This window comes from Molothrus ater, chromosome 29, assembly GCF_012460135.2.
Source record: "Molothrus ater isolate BHLD 08-10-18 breed brown headed cowbird chromosome 29, BPBGC_Mater_1.1, whole genome shotgun sequence".
Classification (NCBI taxonomy): Eukaryota; Metazoa; Chordata; class Aves; order Passeriformes; family Icteridae; genus Molothrus; species Molothrus ater.
In genome coordinates, this window is record NC_050506.2 from 3,338,661 (window position 1) to 3,355,117 (window position 16,457).

Sequence of the window (16,457 nt, forward strand, 5' to 3'; positions counted from 1 at the left end):
CCTGAGTTGCTGCTGAGTGGCTGATTATAAGAGGTGTCTGGGGAGCGCGGCGACCTGGAGCGCGGCGAACAGGAGCGGGCAAACAGGGGTGTTGTGAGTCTCTGGGAAATATACGAGGCAGTTTGCGCGGCAGTTTGCACAGGCAGGGCAAGCAGGCAGGGTTGCCAGTTGTCTCGCTAGTAAGGAGTCCTTTGTATTGTTTGAGGTCTTTCTTCTCCTCGGTTGTGTTTGAGGTGTTTGTCAGTGATGGTCTCTACAAGGTCAAAAGCTGTGGCTGGTACAAGTGACCAAGTCGGGCCCTCCAAAAAGGATGTGTCTGTACAGACCCATCCATGCCCAGAATGTTTGAGCTTATCGGTGGCTTCAGGGAGTGTTGTGGAGGAGACCTGCCTGCGGTGTGAACAAGTGAATGACCTCCTTTCACTGGTGGCTGAGCTTAGGGAGGAAGTTGAAAGGTTAAGGAGTATCAGGGAAAGTGAAAGGGAAATAGACTGGTGGAGCTCAGCCCTTCCATCTTTAAGGGAGGCCTCTGACCAAGAGACTGAGGACTTATATGCCTCCCACCCTCGGGCAACAGAAGAGCACCTGGTAGATGAAGAGGAGTGGAAACAGGTCCCCATTCAGGGAGGTAATAACAAAAAGTCCTCCCCCTCCCTATCATCCAGCCAAGTGCCACTTCAGAATAGGTATGAGACCCTGGATAGGGGGACCCAACCAGATGATTTAGGAGAAAATTGTCTGACCAGTGAACCCCCCAGTTATGATTCATCTGTAAGACAGATCACTACCTCTAGCATCAAGAAGAAAAGAAGGGTAATCGTAGTAGGTGATTCCCTCCTGAAGGGAACTGAGGGTCCCATATGTCGACCAGACCCATCCCACAGGGAAGTCTGCTGCCTCCCTGGGGCCCGGGTACAAAATATCACTGAGAGACTTCCTGGGCTGATTCAGCCCTCTGATTATTACCCACTGCTGATACTCCAGACTGGCAGTGATGAGATTGAGAAAAGGAGTGTCAAGGCAATTAGAAAGGACTTTAGGGTACTGGGTCAGGTAGTTGATAGGGCAGGAGCTCAGGTAGTGTTCTGCTCAGTCCCTTTGGTGGCAGAGGAAAATGATGAAAGAAACAGAAGAATACGCATCATCAACAAGTGGCTCAAGGGTTGGTGTCATCAGCAAAATTTTGGATTCTTTGATCATGGAGAAACTTTTACAGCATCTTCTCTGCTGGAACCAGATGGGGTATACCTCTCTGTTAAGGGCAAAAGGGTTTTAGGATATGAACTGGCAGACCTCATTGAGAGAGCTTTAAACTAGGTTTGAAGGGGGAAGGGGAACCAGCTGAGCTATCTGGAAACAGGCCCAAGAATTACAAGGCTAAGTTAGGGGAGAAGTCAGTAGCCCAGATGAGGTGCATGTATACCAATGCACGCAGCTTGGGCAACAAACAAGAAGAGCTGGAGGCCGTGGTGCAACTGCAGAGCTATGATGCAGTTGCCATCACAGAAACATGGTGGGATGACTCACATAACTGGAGTACTGCACTGGATGGATACAAGCTCTTCAGGAGAGACAGGAAAGGAAGAAGAGGTGGAGGGGTAGCCCTTTATATTAAGCAGACTTTTGATGCCACCGAAATTGAAACTAAGGAAGACGGAGTTGAATGTCTATGGGTAAGAATAAAAGGGAAGGCCAACAAGGCTGACACCATACTGGGAGTCTGTTATCGTCCACCCGACCAGGAAGCAGAGGTAGATGACTTATTCTATAAGCAGCTAGGCAATGTTTCAAGATCATCAACCCTTGTTCTTGTGGGTGACTTCAACCTGCCAGACATCTGCTGGGAACTTAATACAGCAGTAAAGAGGCAGTCCAGGAAATTCTTAGAATGTATGGAGGACAACTTTTTGTCACAGCTGGTGGGTAAACCCACCAGGGGAGGGACTATGTTAGATCTGCTATTTACAAATAGAGACGGGCTGGTGGGAGATGTGGTGGTTGGAGGTCGCTTGGGACAAAGTGATCACGAAATGATAGAGTTCTCAATATTTGGTGAAATCAGGAAGAGTACCAGTAAAACTCTTGCATTGGACTTCCGGAGGGCAGACTTTGGCCTGTTTAGGAGACTTATTCAGAGCGTCCCTTGGGAAGCAGTCCTAAAAAACAAAGGAGTTCAGGAAGGGTGGGCATACCTCAAAACAGAGATCTTGAGGGCACAGGAACAGACCATCCCTGTGTGCCGAAAGATCAGCCAACGGGGTAAACGTCCAGCCTGGTTGGGCAAGGAGGTTTTGGAGGAACTTAGGAATAAAAAGAGGATGTATCAGCATTGGAAGAAGGGACAGGTCTCTAAGGAAGTATTCAAGAAGGCTGCTAGAGCATGCAGAAAAAAAATTAGGAAGGCCAAAGCTCAGTTTGAACTTAGAATGGCAACTTCTGTAAAGGATAATAAAAAATGTTTTTACAAATACATTAATGGTAGAAGGAAAGGTATGACCAGCCCTTGTTCTTTATTGGACAAAGGAGGGAACTTAGTATCTGAAGATGAGGAAAAGGCAGAAGTGCTTAATGCCTATTTTGCCTCAGTTTTTAGTGGGAAGATGACTTGCCCTCAAGACACCTGCCCACCTGGGCTGGTTGATGGTGACAGGAAGCAGAATGGTCCCCCCTTTATCCAAGAGGGGGCAGTCATAGAACTATTGAAATGCTTGGATACTCATAAATCTATGGGACCAGACGGAATCCACCCCAGGGTGATGAGAGAGCTGGCAAATGAGCTTGCAAAGCCACTCTCCATCATTTACCATCAGTCCTGGCTCACTGGCGAGGTTCCGGATGACTGGAAGCTGGCCAATGTGATACCCATTCACAAAAAGGGTGCAAAGGAAGATCCTGGTAATTATAGACCAGTCAGTCTGACCTCAGTACCTGGTAAAATAATGGAACAGTTTATATTAAGTGCCATCACGCAAAATTTACAGGATGGCCAGGGTATCAGACCCAGCCAGCATGGGTTTAGGAGGGGTAGGTCATGTTTAACCAACCTGGTCACCTTTTATGACCTGGTAACCCGCCTAGTCGATGCAGGTAAGGCTGTAGATGTTGTTTACTTGGATTTCAGCAAGGCCTTTGACACTGTCTCCCACAGCATACTCCTAGACAAGCTGGCAGCCCGTGGCTTGGACAGGAGTGCTCTGTGCTGGGTCAGGAACTGGCTGCATGGCCGGGCCCAGAGAGTGTTGGTGAATGGTGCTGCATCCAGCTGGCAGCCAGTCACCAGTGGTGTTCCTCAGGGTTCTGTGCTGGGGCCAGTTCTGTTTAATGTTTTTATTGATGACATGGATGAGGGTTTAGAGTCCTTTATTAACAAATTTGCAGATGACACTAAGCTGGGAGCGTGTGTGGATCTGTTAGAAGGACGTAGGGCTTTGCAGAGGGACTTGGAACGGTTGGAGGGATGGGCAGAATCCAATGGGATGAAGTTCAATAAGTCCAAGTGCCGAGTCCTGCACTTTGGCCACAATAACCCCCTGCAACGATATAAGCTGGGGACAGTGTGGCTGGACAGTGCTCAGGAGGAAAGGGACCTGGGGGTGCTGGTTGACAGTCGGCTGAACATGAGCCAGCAGTGTGCCCAGGTGGCCAAGAAGGCCAATGGCATCCTGGCCAGTATCATGAACGGTGTGGCCAGCAGGAGCAGGGAGGTCATTCTTCCCCTGTACTCAGCACTGGTGAGGCCACACCTTGAATATTGCGTCCAATTCTGGGCCCCTCACTTTAGGAGGGACGTTGAGATGCTTGAGCGTGTCCAAAGGAGAGCAACGAGGCTGGTGAGGGGCTTAGAACACAAGCCATATGAAGAGCGACTGAGGGAGCTGGGGTTGTTCAGCCTGGAGAAAAGGAGACTCAGGGGTGACCTTATCACCCTCTTCAACTTCCTGAAGGGTAGCTGTGGTGAGCTGGGGGTCGGTCTCTTTCTCCGGGCAACAACAGACAGAACAAGAGGACACAGTCTCAAGCTGCGCCAAGGGAGATGCAAGCTAGAAATAAGGAGGAAGTATTTTACAGAAAGAGTAGTCAAATACTGGAATCATCTACCCAGGGAGGTCGTGGAGTCACCATCCCTCGAAGAGTTTAAAAAAAGACTGGATGTGGCACTTGGTGCCATGATCTAGTTGAGGTATTAGAACATGGGTTGGACTCGATGATCTTAAAGGTCTCTTCCAACCTAGAATTTCTGTGATTCTGTGATTCTGTGATAATGGTGGAAGCAGTATGAGAGGGTCAAAAGAAGGGGCAAATGAGTCAGAGGGTTCCAGGTATGCAAAAGAAAGATCAAGCAAGAGAAAAGGGGGGTGGGGTCGTTTGCTATTACTGCGGGAAGAAAGGACGCATGCGACGGGAATGCCACGAAAGGCAAGCAGATGAGAAACAGTTTCGGGACTAGGGGTGTCAGGGGCTCTACTTGCTGGGAAAAGAGAAACAACGGAGCCCCTGGTAAAGCTTAAAATAGGTCCCCAGCAACAGGTATATGAATTCCTTGTGGATTTGGGTGCTGAACGATCTACGGTACAAACTCTCCCTAAAGGATGTAATCTGTCTGCAGAAGTAGTGCAGGTAGTGGGAGCTAAGGGGGAACCCTTTGGTGTACCTATGATAAAAGATATGGTAATTGAAGGGCCTTCTAAAATAGGAATAGGGTCCTTATTGTTGGTCCCAGAAGCCAATTATAATCTTTTGGGGCGGGATCTTATGATTGAATTAGGAATAGGGATAGAGATAATTGAAGATAAATTAAGCGTAAAATTATGCCCTTTAAGGATCAGTGATGAAGAAGAAATTAACCCAGAAGTTTGGTACACTCCAGACACTGTGGGCAGATTGGATATTCCTCCTTTTGAGGTAACCATTAAAAATCCCGAAATTCCTATCAGGGTAAAGCAATACCCTCTATCCAGCGAAGGGAGGAAGGGATTAAAACCAGAAATTGAACAGCTATTGCGGCAGGGGTTGCTTGAACCCTGTATGTCACCCTTCAATACTCCCATACTACCTGTTTGAAAATCAGATGGGAGCTATAGGTTAGTACATGATTTGAGAGAAATTAATAAAAGAACAGTTGAAAGGTTCCCTATGATAGCCAATCCATATACCTTACTCAGTAAACTGGGGCCTGAGGACAGGTATTACACAGTGGTAGATCTTCAGGATGCATTTTAGGCTTGCCCACTTAAGGAAACATCACGAGATTATTTTGCGTTTGAATGGGAAGACCCAGACACAAACCGAAAGCAACAACTTCGATGGACAGTATTGCCCCAGGGATTTACAGAATCCCCTAAGCTGTTCAGACAAGCGTTAGAACAGATCCTGCAGGAATATCACCCCGAGGAAGGGACCACCTTAATTTAGTATGTGGACGACTTGCTAATAGCAGGAAAAGAGGAAGAATCAGTTAGAAAGGGAAGTATAAAGTTGTTAAATTTCCTTAGTCCCAAAGGGCTAAAAGTTTCGAAATCTAAATTGCAGTTTGTAGAAAAAGAGGTAAAATATTTAGGACACAGGCTAATTGAGGGAACAAAAAACGTTGGATCCTGCTCGAATGTGGTAAATGTAAAACACTAAAATGGATTTATGCTAGACGTTTATTTTATAATTTATGTGCAGAATGTTATCATGAACACCAGAAGAACTCTATGTGGGAAAGACAATTAGAGGCGTTTATTGGTGGGCCCAGGTCTATTCAGAATATACATCAATTACTCGAGAACAGAGAACAAGCTTTCTGGGCAATCAACGCCAGTGAAATCTGCACATATGTTACTCTTTTAGCTTATTGTAAAAAATCACGTATAATCACTTTTGAGTGTGATAAAAATGTATTTGTGCCTTATCCTCATTCTGTACTTAGCATTAAGTGGTATGCTGAGAACGAATATTGGCGCCATCGTCGCCTATGGGTTTATTCCCAAAGACCAACAAAAAATCATGGATGCTAGACGCAATGACAAAGGATTGTATAATATATTGCAGAATTGAGGGGTGGGAATGTCATCCTTTTGTATGCTTTTTTTTTGCAGGATTTGCCAAAAATGGTGGTGGTGGGTCCAATACTGCCGAGAAAGACCTCCGGCTGGTATTTATAGAGGGTGTTAAAAGGGGAATTAACAGAAACCATTCTAAAATTAGGGGAGCTTTTGGGGAAGTGGGTAAGACATGAATTTTTACAGGCAATAGGGAATCTTTACTAAAGGGTCTAAATTCAGAGGCATGTTTTTCTCATGCTAGTAAACCCACTCCCTTCGTAAAAAGGAATACTGCTGGAAATAGATGCCCAGTATTATTGCAGTTCTCCTTTGGAAAAGGAATTGGGAACCATATCAAGAAAGGCAAAAACAAAAGGGATCCCTGAGCAAATACCTCTGCTGCCGAGAAGATGGTTCACCCCGTGGCCCGATGCAACCGGATCGAGGGGTGAGGCAGAGAGGAAAAGGCAAAGGGACCCACGACCCACGGTGGGGCATGCTTACTGCCTCTCAAATACTGAAGTTCCCTTGAGGACTAACACACTCCAGGAATCTGAAAAGACAGCTCCTCAGGGAAATCAAAGAGTATGTAAGATCTTTAAGGTAGGACCCCACCCTCTTTGGCAAATCTGTGATAGGGGACATAGGAATAAGTAACTAGAAATATAGAGGGGGGGGAGAACATCTAATTCAAGTAGATATGAGATTCACTTAAATCTATTATAAGGGTTTTGTTTGCATTAAAACGATTTGATGAACAAAATGGGTAAAAGGGGGGAATTGTAATGAGGCTAATATATTGCAAAATAACTGTCATAAGGCTTAAACCACAAACTGTCAGAAGCTAATATGTTGAGAGGCTAACTAAGCAAATGTGTAACTATATGTAGCTATGTGCCTATATATGGTAAAGGCTATTGTAAGACCTCGAGGAAGAGGACTGGAGCCTTTGTCCAGGCGACCACCAGAAGGCAGAATAAGACCCCCTAGCAACTATCGGCGCAGACGCAGAGAACACCGGAAGGCCCCCCAAGAACAAGAGATAAAAAGGACTGAACTGCCAAGTGGCGTGGGCTGATGGTGGAGCGGTGACTCCCCGGCTACACCCAGCGCTCCCGGGTGGGTGCAAGCCTTTTGTTGGCTGCACCCAGAGCTGTAATTTGCCTATTATCGCTTGCTCTATCAATTAATAAATTACAATTTATTTGGACACACTTGTCGGTGGTTGGTTCCTCACCGCAACTTATAACACCGTCCTTGGAAATCACGCCCAGCCACTCACAAAAGCCATGTGGGCTCGCCCTGGCTTGCAGCACACACACTCCATCTGCCGAGCTGATGCCCACAGAGCGCCCGGGCTTCTTGCGGTAACGCTGTCCCTGTCTTCTTTTCTCTCTCTGTCCTTTTCCCTTTCTACTCCCTTCTCACCCCCTTTGGTAAGAACCCTTACCCTCCTTTATCAATAAACAGTTCTCAGATATAATATTGCCATGTTTGTGCTTCATTTTCATCCGAGAAACCTTTCAGCAAGAATCCTCTCCAAATCCCCCTTTTACAGTGGGATGGGACAGGGGTAGTGGGAGGGGGAATGGGGAAGCCCTGGGTGTACTGCAAGCATTGTGGGGAGAGAATGGGGCAGTCCCTGAGGGTACTTGGAGCACTTGGATGGGGCTGGGGAGCCCCTGCAGGTACGAGCAAAGGGATGGGGGAGCCCTTGGGGGTACTGGGAGAGGAAATGGGGAGCACAGGGTGCCCTGTGTAGCCTCCCCCTGACCCATGACCACCTCCCTTGGAAGGATGGGCAACCACAGGAGCCATGGAGGGAGCACCCCCAGTGTCACCCAGTGCCTCCCGCTTCCCAGAGCATCACAACTTTTGGTGTAGATTGTCATAGATGTCGCTGGGCTCCCACGGTTTCCTTTGCAGCTCCATGTACGTCGCCTGAGGATCCTCCACTGAGGGTGCCAGGGGGTCTTGGGGGGCCCTGTGGGAATAAGGGGGTGTGTGGAAGGGGATGGGAGGTGCTGGGGGTTTGGGTAAAAGGTGTATCATGGCTGGAGGGGGCACCCACCTTTCCTGGTGCTTCCTGGCATCTGCAAAGGAAAACTGGAGGGGTGACTTTGGAGACCCAGGGGTCCCCATCCACCCTTGGGAATGCTGAACCACCACCAGACACACAATCCTCCCCAGGCCCCCCCCCAGTATCCCTGATGCCCTCCAGTATCCCTGATGCCCCCCCACGTGAAACCAGCAGCTTGAGCCCCCATAACCCCGAGCCTGGCAGGGAGGGGAACCCCTGATAGAACCCCCAACATCCCTGCAGGACCCTCCAACAGCTCCCAGGGCTCTGAGCCATGGTCACTGGGGGCTCAGCCCCTCCCAAGTCAGGGGCTGTGGGTGCTGCCCTATGGCCCCACTTCTCTTGGGGGCTTCCCACCCCTCTCCATGACCCCTGTGCCCCCACTGTCACCCACCCACACAGTGCCACCGGTGCCAGGCCACAATGACACCCACGAGCAGGAGCAGGAACAAAAGGGCCCCGCTGACGCCTGCAGCCACTGCAAGAAACAGAGGGGGACACATCAGGGTCACCCATCCCCCCAGGGGTCCTGCACTCCCTGGTGACCCCGTGTGACCCCACCTGTGACGCAGGGTAAGCCAGGTGTCACCTCCAGGGCCAGCTCTGGGCTGAGTGCCCGGAACATGCGGTGCCCGTCCTGTCCCAGCTGGTTGGTGGCCACGCACTGGTAGGTGCCCGAATGTCCCACATCGAGGGCCCCGAGCTTCAGGAGGGGACCCTGGGCCACCTCCTGCCCATTGTGCAGCCAGGTGAAGGTGACAGGGACTGAGCCCACCTGCACTGAGCAGCGCAGGGTCATGGGGTCACCTGCACGCACCTGGTGTGATGAGGGACTGGGGATGATGGTGGCATTGGCCACAGGCACTGTGGGGACATAAAGAAGGCTGGCACTGGGTGAGGTGGGATGGGGCTGCTGTGGTTGGGGTCACTCCCAGCCCAAAGTTCCTGTTCACCCAGGATGGTGACATTCATGGGGTCACTCTTGGCCTCTCTGTCCCCATTGCTGACCCGGCACCGGTACTGGCCGCTGTCATTGTCCCCAACGTGGTGCAGCTCCAGGTGGGGGCTGGTGCCCAGCAGTGCCCCCGAGCCCTTCCGGTGCCAGGAGAAGGACAGGGGACCTGTCCCTGTGGCCACCACGCAGCTCAGCACCAGGCGGTCCCTGAGTGCCACCTGTCCCCTGGGGGGCTGTGCTGAGAGGGACACCCCCGAGAGCGGGGCCCCTGTTGGAGGGGGTGACAGAAGGGGACAGTGAGGGACCTGGGGCAAAAGGGAGGGGAAGAGGGATCCCAGTAAGGGAGAGGGGGCGAAGAGACTGGGGGGTCTTGAAAGGGACTCCAAGGAAGAATTGGGGGGTCAGGGAAGGGACACCTGGTGAGGGAGGGGGCTGACACCAGGGAGGGTACAGGGACCCAAGGGAGGGGATGGTGAGACCTGGGGAATGTGATGGGACTTCAGAGAGGGGTGAGGGGACCTCGGGAGGGGTGAAGGGACCCAGTGAGGGATGGGGTCTCCTGGCACTGATGGAGGTCCCCAGAAAGTGATGGGGGACCCAAGCAGACTGTGAGGGCTCCCCATGCCCATCCCCGCACTCACTGTGCACCGTGACACAGAGCCGGGCTCTGCTCTTCCGCACAACCCCCCCTTGGAGTGCACCTGGCAGCTGTAATTCCCCGAGTGGGAGACCCCCAGGGCGGGCACCAGCAACTGCAGGGACCCCTGCGGGCCCCCCACCACCTGCCCGTCCCAGTAGAACACGTGCAGGAGGGGGGCTCTGGGCCGCAGGGGACTGGGGGTGCTGAGGCAGCTGAGAGTCAGGGGGGACCCCTGGTGGGCTTGGGGGGACCCTCCAGCACCAGCACCGGGAAAAGCTCAGGGAAGGAGAGGGGAGGTGAGGACTGTGACTCTGAGTCTGCTGGGAAGGGGCTTTGGAGGTGTCAGGAGATCAGAATTCCAACTGTGGGGGTGCTCACCGTGCACTGTCACTGTCACTGCTGCTGACAGTGAAAGAAAGGGCTTCACAAAGCCACTGCAGCTGTAGTGACCGCTGTGGTGCAGCTGCAGAGGGGACAGGGACAGCTCGGTTCCCCTGAGGGACTCTGTCAGATCCTTCTTGTCCTGGTAAAATCGCACCCTGGTGACCGGGTTGTCCTGCCGGCCCCGGCAGCGCAGGGTCACTGTGTCCCCCTCCAGCAGTGCCCGTGCTGGCACCTGCAGCACCAGCTCATCTGTGGGACAGGAGGGTCCCATCTCAGTGCAAGGCTTGAGACAGGTGCAAGGAGGGTCCCCATGGCACTGGGGACATGTTGGTGCACTGGGATGAACTGGGATGTTCCTGTGTGGAGGGCACCACACAAGGGGTGTGAGGCCACCCACAGAGTGGAGCCCACCCAGATCTATCAGCGGCCACCCAGATGATTTAAGATCCCCACTCACCATCTAAGACTCTGACGGGGGGGCTGTGCCCACTGCCAGGTCTGTCACACGTGTAGGTGCCACTCTCAGTGACACTCAGGTGGTCGAGTCCCTGCTGCCCCCAGAGCTGCCCATCCTTGTACCAAGTTGTGGCTCCGGGGGTCCCCGAGCCCTGGCAGGTCAGTGTCACCCGGTCCCACAGCACCGCCGGCCTCCAGGGGGGCTCCACCAGGAGCTGGGTGGTCTGGGCACCTGTGGGTGACAGGGGACACCAGCCTGCCAGGGCCAGTGTGGGGCTGGGGACAGCGGGGTGGGGCCATGGCATCCCCCGAGGACTCACCAGCGAGGCCGAGGGTCTGGGCTGGAAGGGAGAAGGGACAGGGCTGGGTGGGGGTGGCATTGCAGGGACAGAGGCACCGGGGGCACAGGGTGTGGGAGATGTCCCCAAACTGTCCCCATAGGGGACAGCAGTACATTCCTGTCCCCCTTCCTCTATCCCCACATCCACCCCATGGCTCTGGTGACCTCATGCTCTGGCTCTGCTGGCATTGGAGACCTCAGGGGACCCCACAGCCCCCCTGTGCCCCCTCCCCTCCCCATCCCCTGGGTGTCAGGCCCGTGCCCGGGGCACTCACCCCACAGGAGCAGCGCCACCTTCCCGGCCATCCCGGTGTCCCCAGCCATGTGCACTGGCTGTCACTCGCTGCTGTGGCCACCACTCCCCTGGCTGGCGGCTCTTCGGATGAAGGGGAAGGAAGCGAGGTCACGTCCGTCCCCATGTGTAGGTGGCCCTTGGTGGGGGCAGGGTGGCCACAAACTGGGGACAGGCTGGGGACAAGGCTGGGTGGGACAAGGTGGGACATAGATTTCCCAGGATGGAGGGGCTCAATGGTTTTGGGGAGCCAGGGATGGGTGTCCAGGAGAATGGGGGGTGTCCAGGGATGGGGTCCCTGAGCAATGGGGATCCTGAAGAGGGGGAGTCACCTTGGATTGGAGTGGGGGGCATGGAAATATGGATCCCAGGGCTGGGGAGACTCAGGGATAGGAATCCTAATGGAACGTGGGCTCCAGGGATTTGGAGTTGTGGGATGGGGGTTCTTTGGATGTGGATGATGGGAGAATGGGGGAGCTGAGAGGATGAAGGTCCTGGGGGATGGGATTTCAGGGCTTGGAATGAACAGGAGAGGGTTCCTTGGGAATGGGGTCCTGGGCCATGGAGATCCTGGGGAATGTCAGTACAGGGATGGGGCTCCCAGGCAAGGTGGGACATACGGAATGGGGGTGCCATGGTTGGGTCCCAGGGGAACAGAGGTGCCAGGGATGGGGAGTGGCTTGATGGACACAGGAATCTCAGCTCCTTCCCTGGGCGCCTCAGATTCTGGTGTGACCCAGAGCCCAGCACTGCCACCCCTGGGGTGCTCATTTCCTGTGCAGGCATCACATGGGGGTCCTGGGTAGCTCTGCCTCTGTGCCCTCCCCTGCCCTTGACTTTTTCCTCTCTTTATTTCTCTTTTTTCCTTATTTTCCTCACTTTTGTGCCAGGTGCCCTCTGCCCCCATTCCCGGCTCAGCAATCCCGGGGAGCACCTGAGCAAGGAATGGATTGGGGGGAGCCAGGGGAGGAGGAAAATGGGAAGCAGGGGGTGCAGGGAAGTGTGGGGAGGCTGTTGGGGAATGGAGGTGTTGGGCTGTGCCCCCTCAACACTTTCTTTTTCCTGGACAAGAAGGAAGAGGCCGTTTGTGCTGAGAGTCAGATGGGAAAGGGGGGGTTCTGTCCTGGGGGGGCACATCCAGAGGCTCCTGTCCTGGGGGGATCCTGTCCCAGGGGGTGACACATCCTGGCATGGGGGGTCCTGTCCCAGGTGTGGCAGCTCTGGAAATGTCCCTGCACATTCCTGGCCGGGTGCCTGTCCCAGGGGTGGCACATCCTGGGGACCCCTGTCAATGCAAGGCTGGGGCCCAGCCATGGCCCAGCCCCACTGCACAGGGATGGCCATTGCCCAGCCCTGCTCTGCCCAGCCCCAGGTGGCAGCCAGGACATGAGGGTCCCCCCTGCCCCCTTGGCTTTGATTCTGGCAGCTTTCGAGCTGCTGCAGAGGTGAGAATTCTGTGGGTGGAAAAAGGCCCTGCCTGTGGTTTGCTCAGCCCTGCAAGAAGCACAAAGCCCAAAGGGAGCCCAAGCAGTGGCTCTGTGAGGGCCTTTGATGGTTTTCAGAGCAGGGCTGGCTGGAAACCCCCACTGCAGAGGCTACTGTGAGGGAACGAGTCCGGAAATGCAGCAATTGATCATTTTGTCCCTTGCCCCAAGGGACTGAGAAAACCACAAAACTACTGTAAAGACAATAACAATCTGCTCAACAACCTGACTGGAACGCTCCTTCTTGAAGAAAATCTGCAGACTTCTGGAACATCCTGGAATGAATATTTGGATTTGGGCTCTGGCCACCAAAGAAGAGGGAAAAGTGTGGAAATATTGAGCAGGGGCTGCACACCAGGGGCTGGGGAACAGGGGTGTCACAGCAGGAGCAGGGAGTGCCCAGGCAGGGGAATTCAGGGCAGGCTGGAGTGGATTTACCAGGGAATCAGACCCTGAGGCACACAGGGGCATTTCCACAGATTCCTGTGCACTGTCCCAAGCATGGACAGAGCTTCTCCCCTTCCTCCAGGGGAAGTCAAACAAGTTTCAGGTTAGGAATGAGAAAAATGGGAAGATTTTTGGTTTTATTCTATGGATGTGTAATTTTGTCTGAACCAATTGGGTATCAAGTGTTGCCTGGGATGGCTGAGCCAGGAAATGGGGGGACCTGACCCAGGGGTGAGTGGGGCAGGGACACAGAGACTCCCAGGACAGCCCTGGGGTGCCCCAGGGTGGGGGCTGTGCTGGGCTCTGAGTCACCCCAAAATCTGAGGCACCCCATGAAGGAGCTGTGACCCCCGTGCCCACCCAGTCACTGCCCATCCCTGGCACCCCCATTCCCCTGGGAACCCAACCATGGGACCCCCATTGCCTCGGTCTCTCCTCCCTGGGGACCCCCATGCCAGGACTGACATTGCCCAGCACCACCATTGCCTTGATCCCATCCCATGGGCTGCATCTTCCCCAGATCCCCTATTCCCGAGGGTCCCCTTTTTCCCCCTGCACCCCCAGCCCTGGCACCCACATGCTATGACCCCAAATCCCTGGGGACCATGTTCCCACAGCACCCCCATCCCTGAATGCCCCCAGGCATGGAGACCCCAACTCCACTGGACCCCCATTCTGCTGGACACCCATCCTTGGTTCCCCACATCCCCTGAGCCCCCCACTCCTGGCAACAGCATCCCCCACCATGTCCCCAGGCTGTCCCCACCCTGCCCACAGCCTGTGCCCAGCTTGTGGCCACCCTGCCCCCACCAAGGGCCACCTACACATGGGGACGGACGTGACCTCGCTTCCTTGCCCTTCATCCGAAGAGCCGCCAGCCAGGGGAGTGGTGGCCACAGCAGCGAGTGACAGCCAGTGCACATGGCTGGGGACACCGGGATGGCCGGGAAGGTGGCGCTGCTCCTGTGGGGTGAGTGCCCCGGGCACGGGCCTGACACCCCGGGGATGGGGAGGGGAGGGGGCACAGGGGGGCTGCGGGGTCCCCTGAGGTCCTCAAGGCCAACAGGGCAAAGAGCCCAGTGTGACCAGAGTTGTGGGGTGGCTTTGGGGACAGGAACAGGGGAAGTGGGATATGGAGACAGGGACAGGAGGATGGAGATGTGGGGACAAGGATGTGGCAGAAGGAACCTTGGGGCTGGGGCAGCTGTGGAGACAGGGACACAGGGATGCAGGACAGGAACAAGGGGACAAGCACCATGTTGATGCGCCATGGGAACAGGTGCCACTGGAATGGGACCATGGGCACAGGGCCATGGGAATGTCGCTGTGGGGTCGGCAGGGGTGACCTGTACCAGCACGGGGACACAGCTTGGCTGCTGTGTCCCTGTCCTCGAGACATATTGGCCACCCCAGTGCCCCCACAGAGACCTTTTGGTGAACCTGCCTTTGAACATCTCAGATGGTGAGGGGGGTTTGGGTGTCCCCAGCCTGGCATCCTCTAGACCCCGAGGGCTCTGGGTGGGCTCTGCACCATGGGTCACCTCCTGTGTTACCAGAGCCCGTCCCCTGCTCTGAGGACATCCCAGAGCATCCAGTGTGCAGAAAACCATGTGGGTGCTGGGGACACCTGGTGCGCTGGGTGTCACCCAGTGGGGGGATCCTTGTGACATGGGGACCCTCCAGATGCCTGAGATGTGACAGGACCCCTCTGTCCCCCAGACTGGCTGGTGCTGCAGGTGCCAGCATGGGCACTGCGGGAGGGGGACACGGTGACACTGCGCTGCTGGGCCTGGCAGAACAGAACGGTCAACTCGGTGTCCTTCTACCATGAGGAGAAAGAGCTGCAGGTAGTCCCCAATTGGACCGAGCTGTCCCTGTCCCCTCTGCAGCTGAACCACAGTGGCAGATATTGGTGCAAAGCCTGGGTGAAACCCTGGGGGTGGAAGGAGTCAGTGCCAGTGACAGTGACAGTGCATGGTGAGGACCCCACTGCTGCCACCCTGACATCTCCACAGCCCCTCCCCAGGGACTCAGGCTCACAAATCCCCCTCCCCTCTGGTGCCTGTGCTGGAGGGTCCCCCCAAGCCCACCGAGGGGTCCCCCTGACTCTCAGCTGCCTCAGCGTCCCCAGCCCCCTGCAGCCCCGAGCCCCCCTCCTGTACGTGTTCTACTGGGACAGGCGGTGGTGGGAGGCCCGCAGGGGTCCCCGCAGCTGCTGGTGCCCGCCGTGGGGGTCTCCCACTCGGGGAATTACAGCTGCCAGGTGCACTCTGAGGAGGGGCCGTGTGGAATAGCAGCGCCTGGCTCCACGTCACGATGTGCAGTGAGTGTGGGGATGGGCATGGGGAGCCCCCATGGCCTGCTTGTGTCTCCTGGTTGGGTACCTCCATGTCCCCCTGACACCTTTCTTGGGTCCTTCCATCACTCCCCTTGTCCCCTCGCCCCTCTGTGGTGTGACCCCATACCCAAAATCCCCCACCACACCCATCCCCCCTGTCCCTATCCCCCCATACCGGCTGCCAGCCCCTCCCTGTGGCCTCAGCCCTGTCTCTGTCCCCGCAGTGCCCGTGGCCAATGCCACCATCACCCCCAGTCCCCTGTCACGCCAGGTGCATGCAGGTAAAAACGTGACCCTGCACTGCTCAGTGCAGGTGGCCTCAGCCCCTGTCACCTTCACCTGGCTGCACAATGGGCAGGAGGTGGCCCGGCGTCCCCTCCTGGAGCTCAGGGACATCGATGTGGGACATTCGGGCACCTACCAGTGCGTGGCCACCAACCAGCTGGGACAGGACGGGCACCGCGTGTTCCGGGCACTCAGCCCTGAGCTGGCCCTGGAGGTGACACCGCAGGACAAAGAGACACACAGGGACATAGGTGGGTTTACACAAGGTCACTGTAGGGTGCAGGACCCCTGGGGTCATGGGCGACCCTGATATGTCCCCCTCTGTTTCTTGCAGTGCCCACAGGGGTCAGTGGGGCCCTTTTGTTCCTGCTCTGCTCGTGGGTGTCATTGTGGCCTGGCACTGGTGGCACGATGTGGGTGGGTGACAGTGGGTGGATGGGGGTCCCAGGGAGCTCCTGAGGCCCCCAGAGTTGGGGAGCAATAGGGAAGCACCAACAGCCCCAAAATTGTGACCTTGTCTGGGGGTCCTGTGGAGTATGGTGAGGTGCTGGAAGGTCCTGCATGGATGTTGGGGTTTCTTTCAGGGGCCCTGGGGGTGATGGGTTTTCTGTCCTTGGCAGGCTTTGGGTTCTTGAGGCTGACTTGGTCAGGGGGTTGGCAGAGGTTAATGATTTCTTGGGGGCTTCGGGGATTCTTGGGAGTACCTAGGGAGTTTAGGAATCCTGATAAT

At 55.1% G+C, this 16,457-nt stretch overlaps 1 protein-coding gene across 1 annotated transcript; it reads right to left on the reverse strand.

Annotated features, from left to right (window-relative positions):
- Positions 1-7,892: 7,892 nt before the first annotated feature.
- On the reverse strand, positions 7,893-14,027 carry LOC118695921 (Fc receptor-like protein 2). Its single transcript, XM_054517595.1, is given in 13 exon segments — positions 7,893-8,010; positions 8,098-8,119; positions 8,501-8,584; positions 8,668-8,970; positions 9,060-9,329; positions 9,703-9,750; positions 9,753-9,935; positions 9,938-9,981; positions 10,082-10,334; positions 10,543-10,773; positions 10,862-10,882; positions 11,176-11,257; positions 13,929-14,027. Coding segments are annotated over 13 exon segments (1,758 nt in total).
- Positions 14,028-16,457: the final 2,430 nt, after the last annotated feature.